Here is a 21918-nt window from a genome sequence, read left to right on the forward strand (position 1 = left end):
TTGAAACAAGTCAGGAAGCAAAATAAAGAAAAGATAAATCATACAAAAATAAACATCTTTTGGAGAGCGAGAAGAAAAAAGAGGCTCAGTAAATACAACTGACAAAAGCGGATTTTAGCTGGCAACTTGAAGCTGCTGATGCCTTTTGGAGAGAGTTCAGATTCCCAGGTTGATGCAGAGCTCCCTCCCAGAACTCTGACATGTATATAAGCTCTGAGCTCTCCAAAGCCCACTGCCAGTTCTCTTCGTGAACTAACTGCAACGGAGAGACTAAAGATGATTCCTTTCTTACCAGTATGTTCTCTGTTCCTGCTGCTGGTTGTTAACCCTGCAAATGCCAATGGTCATTATGACAAGATCTTGGCTCACAGCCGTATCAGGGGCCGGGATCAGGGGTAAGTCAGTGGTTTGATTTTATAAACCTTTCCCCACCCCCACCCCCTTAGCTTGTTGTATGTATATTTCTACATAAAGTTTCTTATTTATACCTCAGGGGTTTTTTCCTACTTATTTGTAATAAGAAAAAGGAACAAATGAGTAATCTGTGGTTTATGTACATGTCTTAAACTTTAAGAATTACTGTCCAAATAATTTGTGTATAATTGCTTTTTATGAAACATTGCAAGATTTTAGTCTAATTAACAACATTTAACAGGGCATTTCTTTACAATTCAGTTTATTTGTGTTTTATTTCCTTCTAAATTTTTGGAATGAGGTTTTCAAAATTAAAGAATCTGTAGCTAGAGGCTCTCATTACATAAACAGCTTTGAAATATCTCACATTACGTTAGGGAAAATTTCATTTATGTATGTGTAGGTATGTATGTATGTATGTATGTGTAATTTTCATTATGAAAATTACACAATAGATAATGTAACAAGTTTTCTGAAGTTTTTTGAAGCATTTAAGAATGCTTTTAAATTTTGCATTCTGTAAAATTTGCAATAACTTGATTTCATAGAAAAAACTACACCTGAGTTTCTTAAAGTTATCAGACAATTTAGTAACTTAACGAAGCATTTAGTATTAATTTTTGAAATGGATGTTGGTACTGCTGCCTGTGTCTCAGAGGAATTTTTCATCATGCTTCCAAGTTCCCTTGCCTTACAGAGCAAATAAGACTCGCATCTCTTTAAGGGAGAAAAACACTTAAAATTCTGGCAGAGAATGTTTTAATCTAATTACTTCCAGGCAAAGAAATAAATTTTCCTTTGGGCAGCCATATTATTTAAGTTAATCTTAGCATTCACTTACTTCTGTGATTGCTTACCTAGAAAATTACAGAGCACAGTATCTTGGGACTTAGTAAAACTTGTCTATTTTGCTGTCTGATCTGTCATTGCTCCAGGGCCCCGAAGCCACTCCCAAGCCCTACGTGAGTACATGTTTGGTTTAAAAGGGTCAGGGCATTACCTACTATTAAAAGTAATAAGAAACATATTGTTAAAATCTATTAGATTAACTTCTGAAATACTGGCATTGTATTCCCAGAAGTGTACAATTTCCTCTCTGTCTGTCACAGTTAGTTTTTCTAATGACTCAGTAGGATTGGATCAAGAATGAGATCTGCCCATGACGAGAGTCACATCTTTAAAAATCTAAACCACATAGTAACTTTTTCATTTTCTTTCTTTGTTTTTAACCACCTGACCTACAGATATGAAAAACTATTTGTTAATGTTATGATATTTAACACTCTTCCTTACTTCTATCTTCCAGTCCAAATGTCTGCGCCCTTCAACAGATCTTGGGCACCAAAAAGAAATACTTAAGTACCTGCAGGAACTGGTATCAAGGTGCCATCTGTGGAAAAAAAACGTAAGTCTCATCTTTTCTTTAATGTGCCAATTCCAAAGACAATACTGCAACGCCCATGGCTTTCTTTGGACAGAAACACACACTGTTCTTTTGAAAATTCTCTCCAAAATTGGGAGCTTAAAAAAAATGGATCACTGTGAATAAAGAAATTTCCCCTGCATTTCTCCCTGTACTCATAAAACTAACTTTTTCCCTGACTCTACGGCACTAGCCATGTGACCTGCTATAGAATCACTGTAATAGTTGGGCTACGTCATTTCTACTCCTGGTTGGGCCTCTTTTATCTTGGGGCTTCCTGGTGGCTCAGTTGGCAAAGAATCTGCTTGTGATACAGGAGACCTGGGTTCAATCCCTGGGTCAGGAAGATCCCCTGGAAAAGGAAATGGCCACTGGCCATGTGACTTGGTATAGAATCACAGAAAGTTTGAATGGAATCACTGAGTTTCACTATGTCATTTCTCCTCCTGGTTTGGTTTTTTTTTTGTCTTGGGGAAGTCAATTAACCTCATTGTCTCAGTTTTCTCATTTTATTAAAAAGTGGGCCAGAGGAACAGATTGATCTGAAAAATCAGGATTTTAAGGTAAGATTGTTTGCCTCCAGTCATTTAGAAATTATCTAAAATACTCCACTTTACCCTAGAGTTTTCATCAAAGATTAAAGTTGGAAAAGATTCAGGTTTCATCTTTTCATTTAATCCGTCACTCCATCCCAAACTGTCAGATTCTTGGAGTCTCCAAAGGTGATAATTGAAGCCCACCACTAGACTATTTCAATAACCAAAAAAGATGATTACTCCCCAATTTAGTTATCTGTTTCACTTATTAACTTAAAATTGGAAAACATTTTTTATTACTTGATAGTTTATTGGTTTAATCAATTAATACATATTGGCAAATTCTTCATTTTAATATGGAGGAGCTGAGTTCTAGATAGAACAAGTTACTAGATTAAAAAGGTCAGAGATGTCATCCTTGCTCAAGAAAACAGTGGAAATGGCTCCTGCCTGCTTCCTATTAATTTGGACCCCACCCTCAGTGAAGGATACCCTGAGAACCACAATATTATGGGAGACACATCATCGTTAAATTTCAGATACCCTAAATAGGTGAAAGGGTTAGGGTATTGCTAAAAATATATTCCTAACAATAATATTGGTTACAAATACTAAATCACATAATCTTTTGGAGTCTTCATTGCTTTACCTATGAAATGTGAATTTAATTCATATTCTGAAGGTAAAGAAAGTGAAGTCACTCAGTCGTGTCCGACTCTTTGCGACCCTATGGACTGTAGCCTACCAGGGTCCTCCATCCATGGGATTTTCCAGGCAAGAATACTGGAGTGGGTTGCCATTTCCTTCTCCAGGAGATCTTCCTGACCCAGGGATTGAACCCTGGTCTCCCGCATTGTAGGCAGACGCTTTACCGTCTGAGCCACCAGGGAAGCTCTGAAGGTAAAATGAATGAACAAATGTGAAATTACTAAATAACTTTAATTCATAATATTAGTCATCCTTAAGTTTAAATTATTTTAAGCAAATTGGATATACACTGATTGGAAAAGGAGGTATGAACAGATACTATTTAAAATGCATAAGGCTATCTTTATTTCTACTAAGAATCATGTATTCAAAACATACAGCCTTAGCTGGACTCTCCATAGTAACCAAGTTTAGGACCCCACAGGACACTGCTGCCTGTTCCCACACATTGGCTTAATATAATTGTAACTAATGTTACTTCTTGACCGGAACATTATTCCTATTAGTTTGCAGACATCTGCTAGACTTATGAGTCATTGACACAATTACAATGTAAGTCAGTGGTTACAAGGATCCTGGCCATGATTTAGGTCAGGCCCCAGCTGGGAATGCCAAAGCTCTGGATTCTTCTCCCTTTGTTCTTTATATTCCTGATTACCATGAGGCTTATTTGGAATGCACACTAACTACATAAGAAAGGACCTGCTTTCTGAAACATTTAAGGGAAATCTTTATTACACCCTTCCTGGAAGTTAAGGAAGTCTGATATAATCTTACTTTAATCATCTAAATATATTAGAGATGCCAAGGCTTGTACAAGGCATATGCCAAGAATCCTTCTTGCTTTCCATTAAAAAAAATTTCCTGCTTTGAAGTCTGGTTTTTTACCAGAAATATAACGTGTCTTCTTTGACTAATTACATTAGCTTATTTCTGTTAACTTCATTTTCACAAACACATTGACATCTGTACTCTGGAATAAATGTAAATGCTGGTAGCTAGGTTTAAATAACCAAAGACATCAATAATATTGACAGGAAGAATGCCTGATTTGCCATCTGCTTGCAGCTGCTAAAAATTCCAAAGTCGTCTTTAGGACCTTACGTATCAGTTGACAGAAATGTATTAAATGATTTGCTCAAGGTCACACATCTACTAGGTAGTGGAACTGGGAACCAAATTTCATTCTTCTGGCTCCACGATCCTGGAATTTTCCACCATGCCATGAGGCTAATGAGAAACGAAACTCATATAACTACCTTAATGTCATAAAAGGTCAAAGATATGGTTTTTCCAGTAATCATGTGGGGATGTGAGAGTTGGACCATCCAGAAAGCTGAGCGCAGAAGAACTGATGCTTTTGAATTGTGGTGCTGGAGAAAACTCTTTAAAGTTCCTTGGACAGCAAGGAGACCAAACCAGTACATCCTAAAGGAAATCAACCCTGAATATTCATTGGAAGGATTGATGCTGAAGCTCCAATACTTTGGCCACCTGATGTGAAGAGCCAATTCATTAGAAAAAACCCTGATACTGGGAAAGATTGAAGGCAGGAAGAGAAGTGGGCAACAGAGGATGAGATGGTTGAATGGCATCACCTACTCAATGGACTTGAGTTTGAGCAAACTTAGGGAGATAGTGAAGGACAGGGAAGCCTGGCCTGCTGCTTCATGGGGTTGCAAAGAGTCAGACACAACTTAGCAACTAAACAACAATGTCATAAACAAACAAACAAACAACAAACTTGATATCTAAATTATCAATAAGTCATGGCAAAAAATGATATGTTTTGCTATCTTTGTCAAAATGTATCCTATGCAGTGCCTCCATTTTAATATTAATTTTCTTCCAATGTATAGGACTGTGTTATATGAATGCTGCCCTGGTTATATGAGGATGGAAGGAATGAAAGGCTGCCCAGCAGGTAATGTTTCAATTATAGGATTAAATGAAAAATTTGTCTTGTGTGAGGGAAAAGAGTTGAATTAGCTTTTAGAGAAGCCAATATGTGTGTGTGTTTAGCACCATGATAAATCCAAGATATATTCTCCATATCTTAATCATTAGTTCATCAAGGCAATAAAGCATGAAAACATACATCTTGTACACTGGGTGCTGGGCAACAGACACTTATTCCAAATTTAAATTAGTTCAACATTTCCTCAAGACAAAGATCCTCACTACAAAATCCCTTTCTTTGAACTCGTCTAGAAACATGGGTTGACTACTTGGCAAGGCATCATCTTTTCTGATTCAACAGCTCTGATTTTATAAGGTTCTTCATATTGAAAGTTGGTTTCCTGTAACTCACCAACTTGAGAAAAAATAGTTCATCTATTTCCTCTTTGAGATGACAGCCATTCAAATATTTAACACAAGTCATCATACCCTTCCTCCAGCTATTCTGTCTTCCCCAGTAGAATCTTCCTTTCTGTGGGCTCATCACCCACAGTTTGAATGGGATCTAGACTTTGGAGCCCTTACTGTCATGGACAGCAACCCATGGAAAACCTCTAATCCAGTCTTTTTTTTTTTTATTGTGATCCAAAACTGGTGTCTACAACCCATGTGTGTCCAGGCAGTGGAGAGAATATTGAGACAAATATGTCAGTGTAGGGAGCTCCTGAACTTTTGTTGATGTCATTGGTAACCATGTTATGCCATTAGCTCATGTTGAATTTTTAATTAATTAATACAGAGTAGTGGTCTGTTTTATATGAATACTATCAAATCAAGTCTTCCACAGGAATTTGTTTTTTCAACTTAGGCACAGGATTTACATGGAACCTTGTGGCATTTAACCTGTTAATTTGGACTCATTTTCCCCATTCTGCTGGGGTGTCTTTAAATCCTAATTTGTAATTTAATTTACTAATTGCATACCTGTTCTTTCTATTGTCACAAAGATAAGAATCATATCTCCTGTGATATGATCCAAGTCATACTAAACTTTAAATAAGGTCATGAAGAATAAGTTGGCTATACCCAACCTAAAGGCTAACATTCACATATTAATTTTCATTCTGAAGTTCAGGAGATATATTCTGGCAGTGTTAGATATTTTAATCTATTTTCTTCCTGAAATTATGATGAAAAGAAGTAGGTCTACATATTTCTTTCAGGGACCCAAATCTATGTAATTATGGTCCTTATACCTACCAGTATTATACTACTTAGGAGCTTTAAGCCAGCATGAAAAAAATTATTACCTTGGCCACTCTCAGAGAGAAGTGAGGAAATTTTTTTTCAATGAAATGATCAAAGATACTTAGTGATAATTGTGATTGAACCCTTATAGACATAGCAGATTTGACAACTAAATAGATAAAACATTAAATAAACTAGGATAATAATTTAAAATTCTTTGACCTTCAACATAAAGGATAAGTACTTTGGGGCTTCCCAGATGGTACCAGTAGTAAAGAATCTGCCTACAGTGTGGGAGACCCGGGTTCAATCCCTAGGTTGGGAAGATCCCCTGGAGTATGAAATGGCAACCCACACCAATATTCTTGCCTAAAAAATTCCATGGACAGAGGAGCCTGGAAGACCCTAAAGCTGGGAAAGATTGAAGGCAAAACAAGATGGGGATGGCAGAGGATGAGATAGTTAGATAGCATCACTAAACCAATGGACATGAGTTTGAGAAAACTCTGGGGAATAGTGAAGGACAGGGAAGCCTGGCATGCTGCAATCCATTGAGTCACAAAGAGTTGGACAGGACTGAGCGACCAAACAACAACAATAGTACTTTATCATTTGACATTCAAAAAGCAACTTTCATATAAAGCTGATGATTCATAGACTTGTGCTGCTAAAATCATCAGTAAAATATCTTGAGGGACTTCTTGTAAAGGTTAAATCATTGTAAAATAACATTTTTGACATTTTCTCCTAAGTACTTATTCATCTTTTGATTATTTCAGTGATGCCTATTGACCATGTTTATGGAACGCTGGGCATTGTGGGAGCTACCACCACACAGAGCTATTCTGATGTCTCAAAACTGAGGGAGGAGATTGAAGGAAAGGGATCATTCACTTACTTCGCACCGAGTAACGAAGCTTGGGACAACCTGGATTCTGTAATTCCTTATTTTTAATGAATATAATTTTTGCTGTTATTGTTATATTATTTCAATATATTAACTTAGAAATTAATAGAAATTGTATATTAATTTCTATATTAATAGAAATTGTATATGATTTATTAACTTAGAAATTAATAGAAATTGTATATCTTTATGTTGTGCATATATAATGATACATAAAAAGATGAGGGTATTAAGGATGCTCCTTAATTGAGGGTAAGGAAAAAGTGGCTCAGTGGTAAAGAATACGCTTGCCAGTGCAGGAGATGCGGGTTCAATCCCTGATTGGGAAGATCCCCTGGAGAAGGAAGTGGCAACCCATTCCAGTATTCTTGCCTGGAAAATTCCCACTAACAGACGACCCTGGTGGGCTACAGTCCATAAGGTCGCAAAGAGTTGGACATGAATGAACATGCAAAAAACAAACAAACAAACAAAAAGGAACAAATCATTTTAGAACCTCCATGAATGGAATAACAGCCCCCCAGGCTCATTTCCGTAACTGGCAACCCCAATCTCAGAGTCCAAACATTAAAATTATGAGTCATCCTTACTTCTCCCCTCTTCAGTTCTTAGAAACTACTATTAGTCATCCACAGCTCATTTTTCATCCTCGTAATACACTCCTTCTGTTACACATTGCCCCCAGATCAACCTTCTTAAAGCCCAGGCTAATCATTGTATTCTAATGCCACAAAAGTGGCTTAGTGGCTCCCTATTGCCAGTTTAATTTACTCTTTGCTTGAGAATTAAGGTCTTCTATGTCATTGTCCCATATACTTTTCTAAAATTTCTCCCTGTTATCTGAGAAACATAAAACCACACTGGACAACTTCTGCTTTCTGTGCCAGCAGTTGGACTTAGAAAGATCACTACAACATTCCTACCCCATCTACCTATCCTGCAAGACCTGTCTCCAAACTTTGAATTGCTGGCCATTTTCGTTTGACTTAGAAAGCATTTTTTCCTCCATCTGTCCTTTATCTAATCATGCTTATATATACCAGCTGCTATAGGACCCGTGGGCTTCCCAGGTGGAGCTAGTGGTAAAGAACCTGCTTGCCAATCCAGGAGATGCAAGAGACACAGGTTTAATCCCTCGGTCAGGAAGATCCCCTGGAGGAGGGCATGGCAACCCACTCCAGTATTCTTGCCTGGAGAATCCCATGGACAGAGCAGCCTAGTGGGCTACATTTCATAGGGTCTCAAAGAGTCAGACACAACTGAAGTGACTTAACATGCACGCACACAGGATAAGTACCTCAAAGATCAAGATTTCACATTGTATTTCTCATAACACCAAGTACAGTATGATATGATTTTGAATAAATCAAAGGTACAGAATGGTTGAATTCTTGAATGTTATAGAATAAACATTAAACACATTAAAATTACAATAGTGTATGTATACAAATATAATGCCATTTTTAATTTTTTTCCACCCTAAAATTTTAAATATCTGATAATTTCATATCCTCTAAGCCTTGACAGCAAGAGCATCTCTTCATCAATATATTCATTAAAATTTTTGTTTTGACTCTGCTGCTGCTACTGCTGCTAAGTCGCTTCAGTCGTGTCTGACTCTGTGCAACCCCATAGACGGCAGCCCACCAGGCTCCCCCGTCCCTGGGATTCTCCAGGCAAGAACATTGGAGTGGGTTGCCATTTCCTTCTTCAATGCATGAAAGTGAAAAGGGAAAGTGAAGTCGTTCAGTTGTGTCCGACTCTTCACGACCCCATGGACTGCAGCCCACCAGGCTCCTCCGTCCATGGGATTCTCCAGGCAAGAGTACTGGAGTGGGGTGCCATTGCCTTCTCCAGTTTTGACTCTAAAAATGTCCAAATACTCTATAAGATCTGGAAGACTTTACTGAGTACCTGTACTTATAAAATTTCTTAATCAATTGAAATAATATAATTTTAAGTTATTTATTTCAATTTGTTTTGACCATCTGGGTAATTCAATGAGAAAATAAGAAGAGAGTAGAAACAGTGTGATTATAGGCATTTTAATAATTAACTATAATAAAATAAACTTCTGCCATTTCAATTTTTCCTAGGATATCCGGAGAGGTCTGGAGAGCAATGTGAATGTTGAATTACTGAATGCTTTACATAGCCACATGGTTAATAAGAGAATGTTGACCAAGGACTTGAAAAATGGCATGATTATCCCTTCAATGTATAACAACTTGGGGCTCTTCATTAACCATTATCCTAATGGGGTAAGTTTATTTAATAAAAAGTACATTTATCAATAACACTGTCCCTAATTTTTTCTATGACCTTTATATAAGGTTTACAGAAATAATAAAATGTCAGTGAATAAACTTTTCCTTACATGTCAAGCATGTGAATTTCCAATTCAGAGACTGATTTCTGCCAAAGAGTGTTAGCAAGGAAGAAATTAAATTGACAGTTTGTTGACAGTAGACTTAGATGTTTTACAAAGGGAAATTTTATTAGTTGATGTGTTTAATCAATAAGAGAAAAATAAAGAATAAGAATTTATCAAAGAATAATCAGAGAATGAGAATTCTTTTATTCATCCCCTTGCTACTATACTGATTTAGACTTTTGTGGGTTTTGATAAGCATGTTTTGATAAAGTCATTGTGGGAAACTTCCAACAAGGTCATGGGGTTCTTCCAACAGTCAGATTTCCAGGGACAGAAAGGGTCATTGATGAAGCAATATTCAGGAAATCACTGAAATAGAACTGGTTACATTTATGTAATAATTGTTTCTGTCTCAGAACTTGGCCCACATTAGAAATAGTGTATGACTATCTCTAGAAAAGAAAGTGAGCAATAAAAACAATAATTCAAAAAATGTTTTGCCTTATGTTTCTAGACATGTTAAGTACAATTGGGTTCTCAACTGGTTTTGGTCTTGGTTTTTGGGTTTTTTTGTTTTTTTAGACACAGTCATTTGTAAGTCTCCATCCTCAGTATTTGTATTCAGAATGTCAGTTCTTTCCTGTTACATTTACCAATAAACTTGAGACATGGGAAATGGGCTTGCAGTCCCAATGGTCAACGGACAGCTGTGATTTCTGCAATTTGATTTTCCCAAACAATTGCAGGTTGTCACTGTGAACTGTGCTCGAATCATCCATGGGAACCAGATTGCAACAAATGGCGTTGTGCATGTCATTGACCGTGTCCTTACACAAATTGGTACCTCAATTCAGGACTTCATTGAAGCAGAAGATGAGCTCTCATCTTTTAGGGTATGTCCAAGAAGTAACAGCAGATTGTTTTGGACCACTGAAATTTTCCTCTTCCCCATCAGATTCTAAAAAAATAATAAAAAGCTATTAATTAATAAAAGACTGTCAAATCTGGCAGACACATAAGCAGTATATTTCTTGAAATGAAAAGGTTTTCATTATACACAGAAGAACTCGTCTTCTCATATGAAAGAATAATATTTATGTGGACATAATAAAGAATGATTAGTTATGTGACTGAAGTGTATTGAGCACATTTAGAATGTGTCCATCAGTTATTATACTAACTGCTGGATATTGCTTCAGTCACACAGGCATTAGCAGAATTTCCCATCTAACATACAGTTTGTAGAAAGTTCAAAATAACCTGGCTGTTTGTGCAAAAAAAAAAAATTTTTTTAAAGATCTAACAAGAGAAAGATATAATTTCTACAGCTTTCTATAGGGTCAACTCTCCGGTGTCAGCCTAGACTGAGTGTCTTGTAGCTTTTTTCCTGAATTTGCAACATGCAAACCTCTGAAAAGCACATTTGTGTTTCAGGCAGCTGCCATCACATCTGATATACTGGAGACGCTTGGGAGAGATGGTCACTTCACACTCTTTGCTCCCACCAATGAAGCTTTTGAGAAACTTCCAAGAGGAGTTCTAGAAAGGATCATGGGAGACAAAGTGGCTTCAGAAGGTACTTAAGTGTCTTTGTCTATGAGAAGCCTCCCAGGATTCCAAGAAAAGGAAATGAAAAAGAGATTAAGTCCTGCCAACGTTATTATTTTTGACAAGCAAAGGCAAAGAAAAACTTTTATTTTGAGGCAGACGATAAAAATCTTTGAAAGAGTAGACAAAGTAATTAAATAATTAATAATCCAAGTAATTAAATACTCAAGTTACCCTAAAGATCACATGTTTCTGCACTGCTTCCAAGTAAATAAGTAGCAGGCATTAAAAAGAATTAGAAAGTGTTGAAATATTAGATCATCCAAGTTTAATATTGTATATATATTATTCAATGGTTTTAATTCTAAATTTACACTGAAGTTAGGGGAGAAAATTCCATGGTTATCTTTGGTCACTGCTTATTCATACACAGAATTTGGCTTCTTTCCAGACTCCCTTTTTATTGATAGTTTCAACTTGATTTTAAATTGTGACTAGCACATTTCTCTTACGCAGCCTACCATAAACACGCTTAACCAATTTATGATGAGATATTTTGGTGAAAATATAGACATAATACAGTTTAGGCACAGATCACGTCTGAAGTCTTTCAAGAAACCATCTTTGCTTCGGTTACTTTCTAGATGTTGTCTTTAGGGCTGCCACAAACCTCCAATTTGAAAACAGCACACCGTCTGCAAAGCGCACAAAAGTGAAGCTCAATAAAATAAAGCATGCCTATTCAGCTGTTCTGTCACGAGTAGTTAAACCAAGATACTACTTAGGTGTTTGCAACAGGTATCACTAACAAATAACTTTGAAGGCTTTCTGAAAGGAGAAATTATTCTTGAGTTTCCATCAGAAATTATTCTCTTATGATAAATGGAACTTGATCTAACACATTGTCTAGAACTATACAAATAATTTCATGCAGTTGATTTTCTTTTCTGCTTATTTCTTACCAAACTGAGTTAATTTTACTGTAGAGTTGATGAAAAAAACCACTCTGAGAACAAACAAAAATTTAAAACCTTAGGTCAATACTTAGGTCTTATATATGCATTCTATTTCTGAGGAATACTTGGTTCCACAGTGAAAGATATCTGTTAAAGGTCAAATGCTATTTTTATTGATCTGAAAGCATGTTTCTTCTCCTTCATCCTCTAGCTCTCATGAAGTACCACATTCTAAACACCCTCCAGTGTTCTGAGGCTATCATGGGAGGAGCAGTCTTTGAGACCCTGGAAGGAAACACCATTGAGATAGGATGTGATGGTGACAGCATAACAGTAAATGGAATCAAAATGGTGAACAAAAAAGATATTGTGACAAATAACGGTGTCATCCATTTGATTGATCAGGTCCTGGTTCCTGATTCTGGTGAGCAACAGTTTCCCATTCTTCTACCTACTGTTGTTTATCAGTTATGATGTCTAAAGTATAGGCTTATGGGAAATAAATGTGCAGTATGAGGAATGCCATGTGAAGCACAAACAAAGCTAACACTTTATTTATAAAAACAAGTAGTGGGCTGGACTTGGCTCTAAGTCTTGCTGACCCCTGGTCAAATGGGCATCCCTGTAGCTGGGTCATAGCTACATAAGAGTTTACCATTCTATTCTGTCTACTTTTGTATATGTTTGATGTTTTCCTCAATAAAATACATATATATATATATATGTATATATATAAAAAACTAACAGTGAGCTGAGTCCTAAATAGGTAGCTTGTATAGTCATGGTCATTCCAGTGCAACAGACTCTGGCTTTCCAGAGTTTCTAATATCTAATATCATCAAAGATTCTTACAGTGCCAGAGTTTTTCATGAAAATGGAAGGAAAGATATAACCAAATGGTTACTTTTGGATAAATGAAAGAGCTATGGCCCTCACAAGAGCAGAGAGACAAGGGATGAGCAATAGAGAATTGAAGAAAACTGCAAAGCATGAAATCAGAAAGATATTTTCCCTCTGAAATTCTTTGGTTATTAACCCCTCCACCCTGCCACCCCAAAAAAGGGAAGCTGGAACTTTCTTACTAGGGAAAGGCAGGACTTCTTATCACATTGCTGCTGCTGCTGCTGCTAAGTCACTTCAGTCGTGTCCAACTCTGTATGACCCCAGAGACGGCAGCCCACCAGGCTCCCTAGTCCCTGAGATTCTCCAGGCAAGAATACTGGAGTGGGTTGCCATTTCCTTCTCCAATGCATGAAAGTAACAAGTGAAAGTGAATCGTGTCTGACTCTTAGCAACCCCATGGACTGCAGCCTACCAGGCTCCTCCATCCATGGGATTTTCCAGGCAAGAGTGCTGGAGTTGGGTGCCATTGCCTTCTCTGGTATCACATTGCTAGTACAGCAAATAGCTTATGGAAACAGCCAAGAACTGATTTACTAATTTCATGATGATGGTAATAACAACTATGACATTGTTTGAATGGTCATGGTTTATCTTACAGCCAAACAAGTTATTGAGCTGGCTGGAAATCAGCAAACCACTTTCACAGACCTTGTGGCCCAGTTAGGCTTGGCATCTGCTCTGAGGCCAGATGGAGAATACACTTTGCTGGCACCTGTGAATAACGCATTTTCTGGTATGTATCGGCCACTCCCATTCCAGCTCTTCCCACCCCTACACACTTTTTTTTTTCCTTCACCGTGACTGCTAAGAAATAATAGATCTTTTATGAGGTGTTGATTTTCACTGGCTACATATACAATTAATTAGTACTGTTTTTATTAAAATGCCCTTTATTTCAAAACATTATAATAGATAATGGCCTACAGGAAATGAAATTTTGTGATAGGGTTCTTCAGTTTTTCTGTGAACCTGATCATATTTCCAGCACACATAATGGATATATTAACAGATCTTAAAAAAAATAAATTTGATTTAACACCAACATTATACATAGGTGAATTTTGCAACTCAGAATTTGAAAGTAAGGTATCATATTATGAGAAAATAAAAACAGGAGAATATGATATACTTCTATATTATGATGTGGACTATTATTACAAGTATTTGACCTTGTAGCTGCTATTAAAAGACTGTGGTTAGATTAATACAACCTTACTTTTTTTCCAGAAAAAATGACTTCACAAAGACACATGTGAATTGTTAGGCAAAATTTAACAATGAAAAAATAATCATCATTATTTTTGATGTTTTTCCAAATACTAGATTGTAACATAGAAAGTTATTAGTAAGAAAATTCAAATTCTAAAAAATGCTGTTTTTCCTTTTTGTAATAATAAGGCCTGTAACTTGTTGACATCAAGCCAACTTTAAGAGGTTACATGATTCACCGAATCTCTCTCCAGAAATTAAAGTAAATTTACAAATGATTCATCAGTTGTTTTCATGTGACTAATGGACATCAAATTCTCAGAGAAAATCTTGGCCAGCTTTCGAGTTTAAAGTTTAACCTTTATCAATAACCACATGAAACCATGTAGCCCCTCACTGAGATGTAACCTATTGTCTGGACTGCTTGGAATCATGTAATCATTTGATGAAATAGCGCATGGTGCATAGAGTTTCTAGCCTTCAGTATTTAGTCAACTCATATATAAGTGTAGGATCCTTAAGATCTATAATATTAGGGATTTCCCATTTTCATGATTTTCTCTTACAGGGGAAACTGTAATGCTTTCTAAATAAAATAACATTCTTTTGTAATGAATTTACTTATAGATGATACACTGAGCATGGATCAGCGCCTTCTTAAATTAATTCTCCAGAATCATATATTGAAAGTAAAAATTGGCCTTAATGAACTTTACAATGGACAAAAACTTGAGACCATTGGAGGCAAACAGCTCAGAGTCTTCGTGTACCGCACAGTAAGTGCATCAGAACGAGATAAAATACCCATACTGGCCTACATGTCAAAAGATACGCCCTTGTCAAAGACTGTTCTTATAACAAATGTTTCTCAGAAGTTTACCAATATGATTTTAATAGTTCATAGGAACATTAGAGAAGTGAGTAGCATGTTTGAAAAGACTATGAGGAAAGTATACAAAAGTGCTATGTATTAATAATTCTGATAATTTGCACTTGTTTCATCATAAAAAACTTTTTCTAAAGCATTGTTTCAATCCCATAAATAACTAAAACCCCTTTAAAACAAGCTTTTTGTTTCATAGCGTACTGTACTTTACTGTTTACATGGTAATTTTTATACTGAGTCAAATATTTAGGATGATCTTCGACTGTACTGTCACCATTCAGCAACTAAATCTCTTTTGAATGAGTTGCATGGTAAACTTTTATAGGCACATAAAGATTTCTATAAAATGGTTCTAATGCGCTTTATCTGAGGAAAAGTTTCTAGAAAATATTGCTTGTCAAAATTACAGTTTGACAAGTGGTGCTATGCAGTTTCTTTCCAGGCAACCTTGCAGTTACAGCTAAAAAGAATTCATAAGAAGTCAAAGATGACCTAGAACCAAACATGACTCACAGCGTTTTCATACCATAGTTCCACAAGGTCAAGACACACTTTTTAAATGATACGGAAGGGACTTCTCTGGTGTTCAGTAGTTAAGACTCTGTGCTTCCAACACAGGGGGCGTGGGTTCAATCTCTGATGAGGAAATTGAGATTCCACATGTTGTGTGGTACAGGCCAAAAAAAAACCCAAAAACAAAACAAAATATGCTGCGTTCTAAATGATACATATATAAATATTAGTTTTGTTCAAAGTGCTATAACTTAACCAGTAATTTAGCTTATAACTGATAGGGTCTTACCATCAATATAGTAAATATTTGCATAGAAAATACAGCAATATATGGTAATATACTGGTTTCCCAGGTGGTGCCACTGGTAAAGAATTTGCCTGCCAATGCAGGAGACACAAGAACTGAGTTTTTGATCCCTGGGATGGGACGATCCTCTGGAGTAGGAAATGGCAACCCACTCCAGTATTCTTGCCTGGAAAATTCCATGGACAGACAAGCTTGGTGGACTACAGTTAATGGGGTAGCAAAGAGTTGGTCACGACTAAGCATGCACACACATGCCACACCATAGTAATATATAGTAAAGATTACAGGAGGCAGTGAAGTCACTAAACTTCATGGTTAAAGAAATTTAATAGAAAGGGTCTGAAAGAATGAGTAGAACCTGGAGAGGAATGACAGAAAACACAGAAGTAGAATTATATGGAATTGCTTTGGCATCACGACTCAGTAGACATGAGTTTGAGCAATATCCTGGAGATAGTGAAGGACAGGGAAGCCTGGCATGCTGCAGTCCACGGGGTCGCAAAGAGTCAGACACGACTTAGCACCTGAACAACAACAATTGACACCACCACCTGCCCTACACATATAGTAGCTTGCCTAGTAGTAGAAAGCCTGGTTGAATAAGATGATTGAGGTCAGACGATGTGCTGTGCTTGGTCACTTAGCTGTGTCCGACTTTTTGTGACCCCATGGTCTGCAGACCACCAGGCTCCTCTGTCCATGGGGATTCTCCAGGCAAGAATACTGGAGTGGGTTGCCATGCCATCCTCCAGAGAATCTACTGAACTCAGGGACCGAACCCAGGTCTCCCACACTGCAGGCGAATTCTTTACTATCTGAGCCACCAAGGAAGCCCATGAATACTAGAGTGGGTAGCCGATCCCTTCTCCACCCAGGAATAGAACCGGGGTCTCCTGCATAGCAGGCGAATTCTTAACCAGCTGAGCTACCAGGGAAGCCCAGGTCAAATGATGATTTTTTTTTTAGTCGATCAGTCGTGTCCAACTCTTTGCGACCCCATGGATACCAGGCTCCTCCGTCCATGGGGTTTTCTAGGCAAGAGTACTGGAGTGGGTTGCCATTTCCTTCTCCAAGGTCAGATGGTACAAGACGTTAAAAACAGAGGAGAGAAACTGTTTCCTCTGGCATCATAAGTCTAGAGACCTTTTAGAAGAAACCATCCAGAAATTTCATTAGGGAGCTTCTTCCACATAGGGAATTTCAAATAAGGAAATGCACAGTTGTATCTTTCTTTTCTTTGCTAGGCTGTCTGCATTGAAAATTCATGCATGGTGAGAGGAAGCAAGCAAGGAAGAAATGGTGCCATTCACATATTCCAAGAGATCATCAAACCAGCAGAGAAATCCCTTCATGAAAAACTGAAACAAGATAAGCGCTTCAGGTAAGCTTCACCTCCACAAGAGAATAAGACCTTTTGGCATAGTTTTATTTCACAGTAAGTATTCCAAAATCCATTCAGTATTCAGTATTGCTGAGAATGGAATTTAGAATAAGAAGCTTATACAAATGTTTCAAAATTAAAATATGTTCTTAACACTAGTTTTCTTCCATAATATGATTTGGTGAGTAAAAAACAAACAAAAACCAATCTAATAGACTGAACTACTCCTTGCAAATTTTTTATAATTATGTTTTAAAAAAAATGATAGTATGTATTAGCAAAGACTCTTTTGCAGAATATTAAATGAACAAATGCTTCTATTTTGTTACCAAATGTGACTTCATCAAGTATTACAGGGGAAAAACAGAGGTTTGGAAATTTAAAAATCATACATGTATTTAAATAATTTCCCTATGATAAACCTTTAACAGTAAATTGCATTTGAAACATATGAAAGTGTATAAGCCATTTTCTCATTCTTCCACATAAAGGGATTCTACTGTATTTCAGGCATGTTGGAAGGCTTACCTAGACTAAATCTAATAAACATATGTCCTTCCTGCCTAGCATTTTCCTCAGTCTACTTGAAGCTGCAGACTTGAAAGAGCTCCTAACACAGCCTGGAGATTGGACCTTATTTGTACCAACCAATGATGCCTTTAAGGGAATGACTAATGAAGAAAAGGAAATTCTGATTCGTGAGTAGAAGTGAACACCAGATATATTTGCCCCTTGATTTCATGATCTCATTTCTTCCTCAGGCGTTGCTACCTAGATGTCAGCCCCACAAAGTCCCCTCTTTCATATTCATGGCTAGCCTTCCTCTCCTTATTCCACTTAGAATATGTAGCGGTTCCCTCATCAGTGTTCTCAAATAACTGCCTACTCTCATGTTGTGGGGCTAGATAATCACTTATGTCATCTCTGTTAAAGGCCACACAGTGAGGTGACAGAGAAGGAAATAGTCACAATTTCAAAAAAATAATTTGATTTTTTTCCTCCAGTAAGTTGGATAATACTTTGATTGAACTGATTGAAGAGACTATGTTTTGATATAACATTGATATTGCCTTGAGAGAACAATGACATTATAAGAAATTACAGTATGGAAAAAAATAAACACAAAGAAATATTTTCCCCTTAGTCGTCATAATATCAAAATGTCAAAATATATGACATATTATTAAATAAATATATATATTTTTCTCCTAGGGGACAAAAATGCTCTTCAAAACATCATCCTTTATCACCTGACACCAGGAGTTTTCATTGGAAAAGGTTTTGAACCTGGCGTTACAAACATTTTAAAGACCACACAAGGAAGTAAAATCTATCTGAAAGGAGTAAGTTCTCTAGAAGATATCTATGAGAGTGTTAATCCAGTATTCAGTTATTCTAATATTCATATTTCATTAAATTTCCCACTGACATTATCCCCTGTTTTAACAGGTAAATGATACACTTTTGGTAAATGAACTGAAATCAAAAGAATCTGACATCATGACAACAAATGGTGTCATTCATGTCGTAGATAAACTTCTTTATCCAGCAGGTTGGTAATTATTGAACTGATTAATGAAAAATAAATCTTTTTCAATAGAAACCTAGATTTTTATTTCATTGATTCTTACCATATTCATTTTATATTCCTCTTCACAGACACACCTGTTGGAAATGATCAGCTGCTAGAAATACTTAATAAACTGATCAAATACATCCAAATTAAGGTACAGATGTTATTGCATAGTGCTCTCCTTGTAGCTCAGTTGGTAAAGAATCTGTCTGCAATGCAGGAAACCTGGGTTCAATTCCTGGGTTGGGAAGATCCCCTGGAGAAGGAAATAGCAACCCACTCCAGTATTCTTGCCTAGAGAATTCCATGGACAGAGGAGCCTGACTATTGCATATGTTTCTAATGTGTTTAACAGACATTGCAGGTTTAACATAAAAAACTAGAAATATATACATTAATAAGTAAATATACCCTGAGTACATTGCTCTTTGTTGATTATACACCATTTGCATCATTTCTTCAATAGTTTACAATCCAGCAGGGAAGATAGGACGTGTAGATAAAAGCAATAATTTTTCTATCATCAAATATTTTTGCTACAGAATATAAGGGAAAGATATTTACTTATAAGAAATAGTCACTAATCACAATTGTTAGGGTTTCCCTAGCTGCTCAGATGGTAAAGAATCTGCCTGCAATGCAGGAGACCTGGGTTGGGAAGATCCCCTGGAGGACGGCATGGCAACTCACTCCAGTGTTCTTGCCTAGAGAATCCCCATATACTGAAGAGCCTGGTGGGCTAGAGTCCATGAGGTCACAAAGAGTTGGACATGACTGAGCAACTAAGCACACAGCACAATAATTAAAGGCAAAGGAATATTTGAGAATAAACACTGGGTTGAATATTAGTAGGGTTAAAGTACCTGACAACATATGCAATATTATTTAATAAACATTTAATTTGGGATTTGCTATTTTATAATTTTTAAAACTCTGAATAACAAATCCAACCATTTTTGCCATCTTGCTCAATAGCAGGAAATTTGAAAGTGACATATGAAGACTTCATTTTTACTAAATGTAATGGTAGTTTCACTTCTTTAGTGAGAATTAAAAATCACAGTGCCAAGATTTTGTTAATACAGTGACAACATTTCATGTTAGTGCAACGACTACATTTCATGATACTAAATATATTTATTTTCAGTTTGTTCGTGGCAGTACCTTCAAAGAAATCCCCATAACTGTCTACAGTAAGTACATGATGAATATTTGTCACATATACGTGGCAAGATGTAAAAAAAAGAAAACAATTTTCTTTGTGTTTACTGAGATGATTGATAATCTGGTATTTAGAATTCCAAACAATGGCAAATTTCATCCCACTTGAAACAGGGCTTGCAGTCTGGAGGAGACCTTTCAGCCTTGACTATCCTCTTCAACTCCAATGAACCACTTCTTCACTCACAGCTTGATACAATTGCTAGCATGGCAAAGATGCAAGGGAGAAAGTCATGCATTCCAGAGCTCTGAAAATTCAAATGTGTGGAAATAGAAATAATATTGTTGAAACATTTCTAGCTCATTCCACTCTCAAGACCTCAGCTATCTAAGGGCAGACTGTCAGAGAATTCTAACATTTATGGGCTGGTGGTTCAAAAAACTCTCCCCATTCAAAACTGGATGAAGGAACAAAAGCATTGTCAGGTGATAAACCTAGAGTTTCTAGATTCCAAGGTTTCTTTTATTCCTGACTCTACCAGATTATCAAAATTCAACCTCTATTTCTTAACCATGGTAAAGATATTTCATTTGCATAAATGTTAACTCATAGTATTTCTTATTCAGTGTACTTTTTCTTTCTTTGTCTTTTCCTCTTTTTCATTGCAACTTTCAAAGCAGAAATTCTTTTTCATTTTGTTTTGACTCTACAGTTCAACACTCAAAACATATCAATAGCTAAAGCGTTGCTCCCATTTGTACATTTATCTTGGCTAGAATTGTTCTATTTTATACTGTGAGCATCCTGTTATTTAATTAAGAAAATTTTCCTTTAAGATATGGAAAAGGATATGGATATGGAAAAGGCAGATATGGAAAAGGCATAAAGATGATGTAAGGAGCAAAACAAAATGTCTGCTGTTCTTACTGATTTCAAGTATGTGATAATGACATGGACAATCTTAGCATCAGGCCAGATCAGCACTGTTTCAAACATTTAGTTGGAAATAGTTATACTTCCACATGGTTTAAATTCCAGTCTGGAAGTATACAGTCTTGTTAAAGATATATTTTATAAAAAATCAAAAAATGTTATGAGCTCTATTCATCAGAAATGCTATGTCATCTTCCTCCATAAAAATTATGTCTGCACTACATTTCCCTACCTTATCCATGAGAGGTTCACCATTTTCTCTATATATCAATGCACTATTTTGCTTACAATGACCTAAAATATTATAATTCCTTTATTTTCCTCTGCTTACATTGGATACCTACTCACAGAGAATAATCTACATTTTATGAAATTATGTAAGTCTAATGAATCTTGTCTACCTACTCACAGCTCTTGAAAGAGCTCTGAGATTTACATTCTGATGTGGAATGTTTCTTTAACTCCTCTCTGATGTGTATGCTGTTACTTGGAAGCATAGTTCAGAAAGAGGTTGAGACTAATTAAACCAAAGATTCCATTTTCATGTTCCTTTATTGACCTGTCTCTAAAATTTCTTTGTCTTATTATGCACTATTCTTGTCCCCCAAATACCTTACATATTAAATTGTATGGGGGAAAAATGCTCTCTAGTATATGTTGCCAAATATATGACATTTGAGGTGGAGAGGAATAAAATCAGTATTTAATCTTCATCCTTTGACCTGTCAAAACTATTTAAGTATTCAGAAAAGCAAAACTGAAACAGAACTAGGAACCAAATAAATATTCTAAACTTCAAGTTCCTTAACATGAAATGAAAATTTAAGCTAAAGCTAATTAACCCATCCTGATAGTAGCAGCAGAGAGCTCTATGTATTTGACCTTCATGGAAAGGTTTCTCTGTGGCTAGACCAGCTGTGGAATGGATAACTAGACACACTGATTTGATATACTGCAGAGTTTCCTAATTTGAGATCTCAACATGTTAAATCTGAAATAACTGAAACAGTCACAATTAAGCCCTGGAATCCATATTAA

The 21918-nt window shown here is 36.4% G+C and overlaps 1 protein-coding gene across 8 annotated transcripts in view; it reads left to right on the forward strand.

The window, feature by feature from the left end:
• Window positions 1-234: 234 nt before the first annotated feature.
• The window catches only part of POSTN (periostin), a 35010-nt gene continuing 13326 nt past the window's right edge, over window positions 235-21918 (forward strand). For all 8 annotated transcript variants that reach the window (XM_086329280.1, XM_086329282.1, XM_086329283.1 and 5 more), the window contains exons 1-16: window positions 235-395; window positions 1721-1819; window positions 4941-5005; window positions 7008-7165; window positions 9232-9396; window positions 10256-10402; window positions 10944-11085; window positions 12225-12437; window positions 13515-13649; window positions 14753-14901; window positions 17076-17212; window positions 17780-17910; window positions 18425-18555; window positions 18662-18764; window positions 18872-18939; window positions 19933-19978. In XM_086329280.1, coding sequence (XP_086185406.1) covers window positions 277-395; window positions 1721-1819; window positions 4941-5005; window positions 7008-7165; window positions 9232-9396; window positions 10256-10402; window positions 10944-11085; window positions 12225-12437; window positions 13515-13649; window positions 14753-14901; window positions 17076-17212; window positions 17780-17910; window positions 18425-18555; window positions 18662-18764; window positions 18872-18939; window positions 19933-19978 — 2008 coding nt within the window. In that variant the 5' untranslated portion in view covers window positions 235-276. The remainder of the gene's footprint in view (window positions 396-1720; window positions 1820-4940; window positions 5006-7007; window positions 7166-9231; window positions 9397-10255; window positions 10403-10943; window positions 11086-12224; window positions 12438-13514; window positions 13650-14752; window positions 14902-17075; window positions 17213-17779; window positions 17911-18424; window positions 18556-18661; window positions 18765-18871; window positions 18940-19932; window positions 19979-21918) is intronic.

This window comes from Bos grunniens, chromosome 12, assembly GCF_055505025.1.
Source record: "Bos grunniens cultivar Pamir isolate PY7600 chromosome 12, Bosgru_T2T1.0, whole genome shotgun sequence".
Taxonomy (NCBI): Eukaryota; Metazoa; Chordata; class Mammalia; order Artiodactyla; family Bovidae; genus Bos; species Bos grunniens.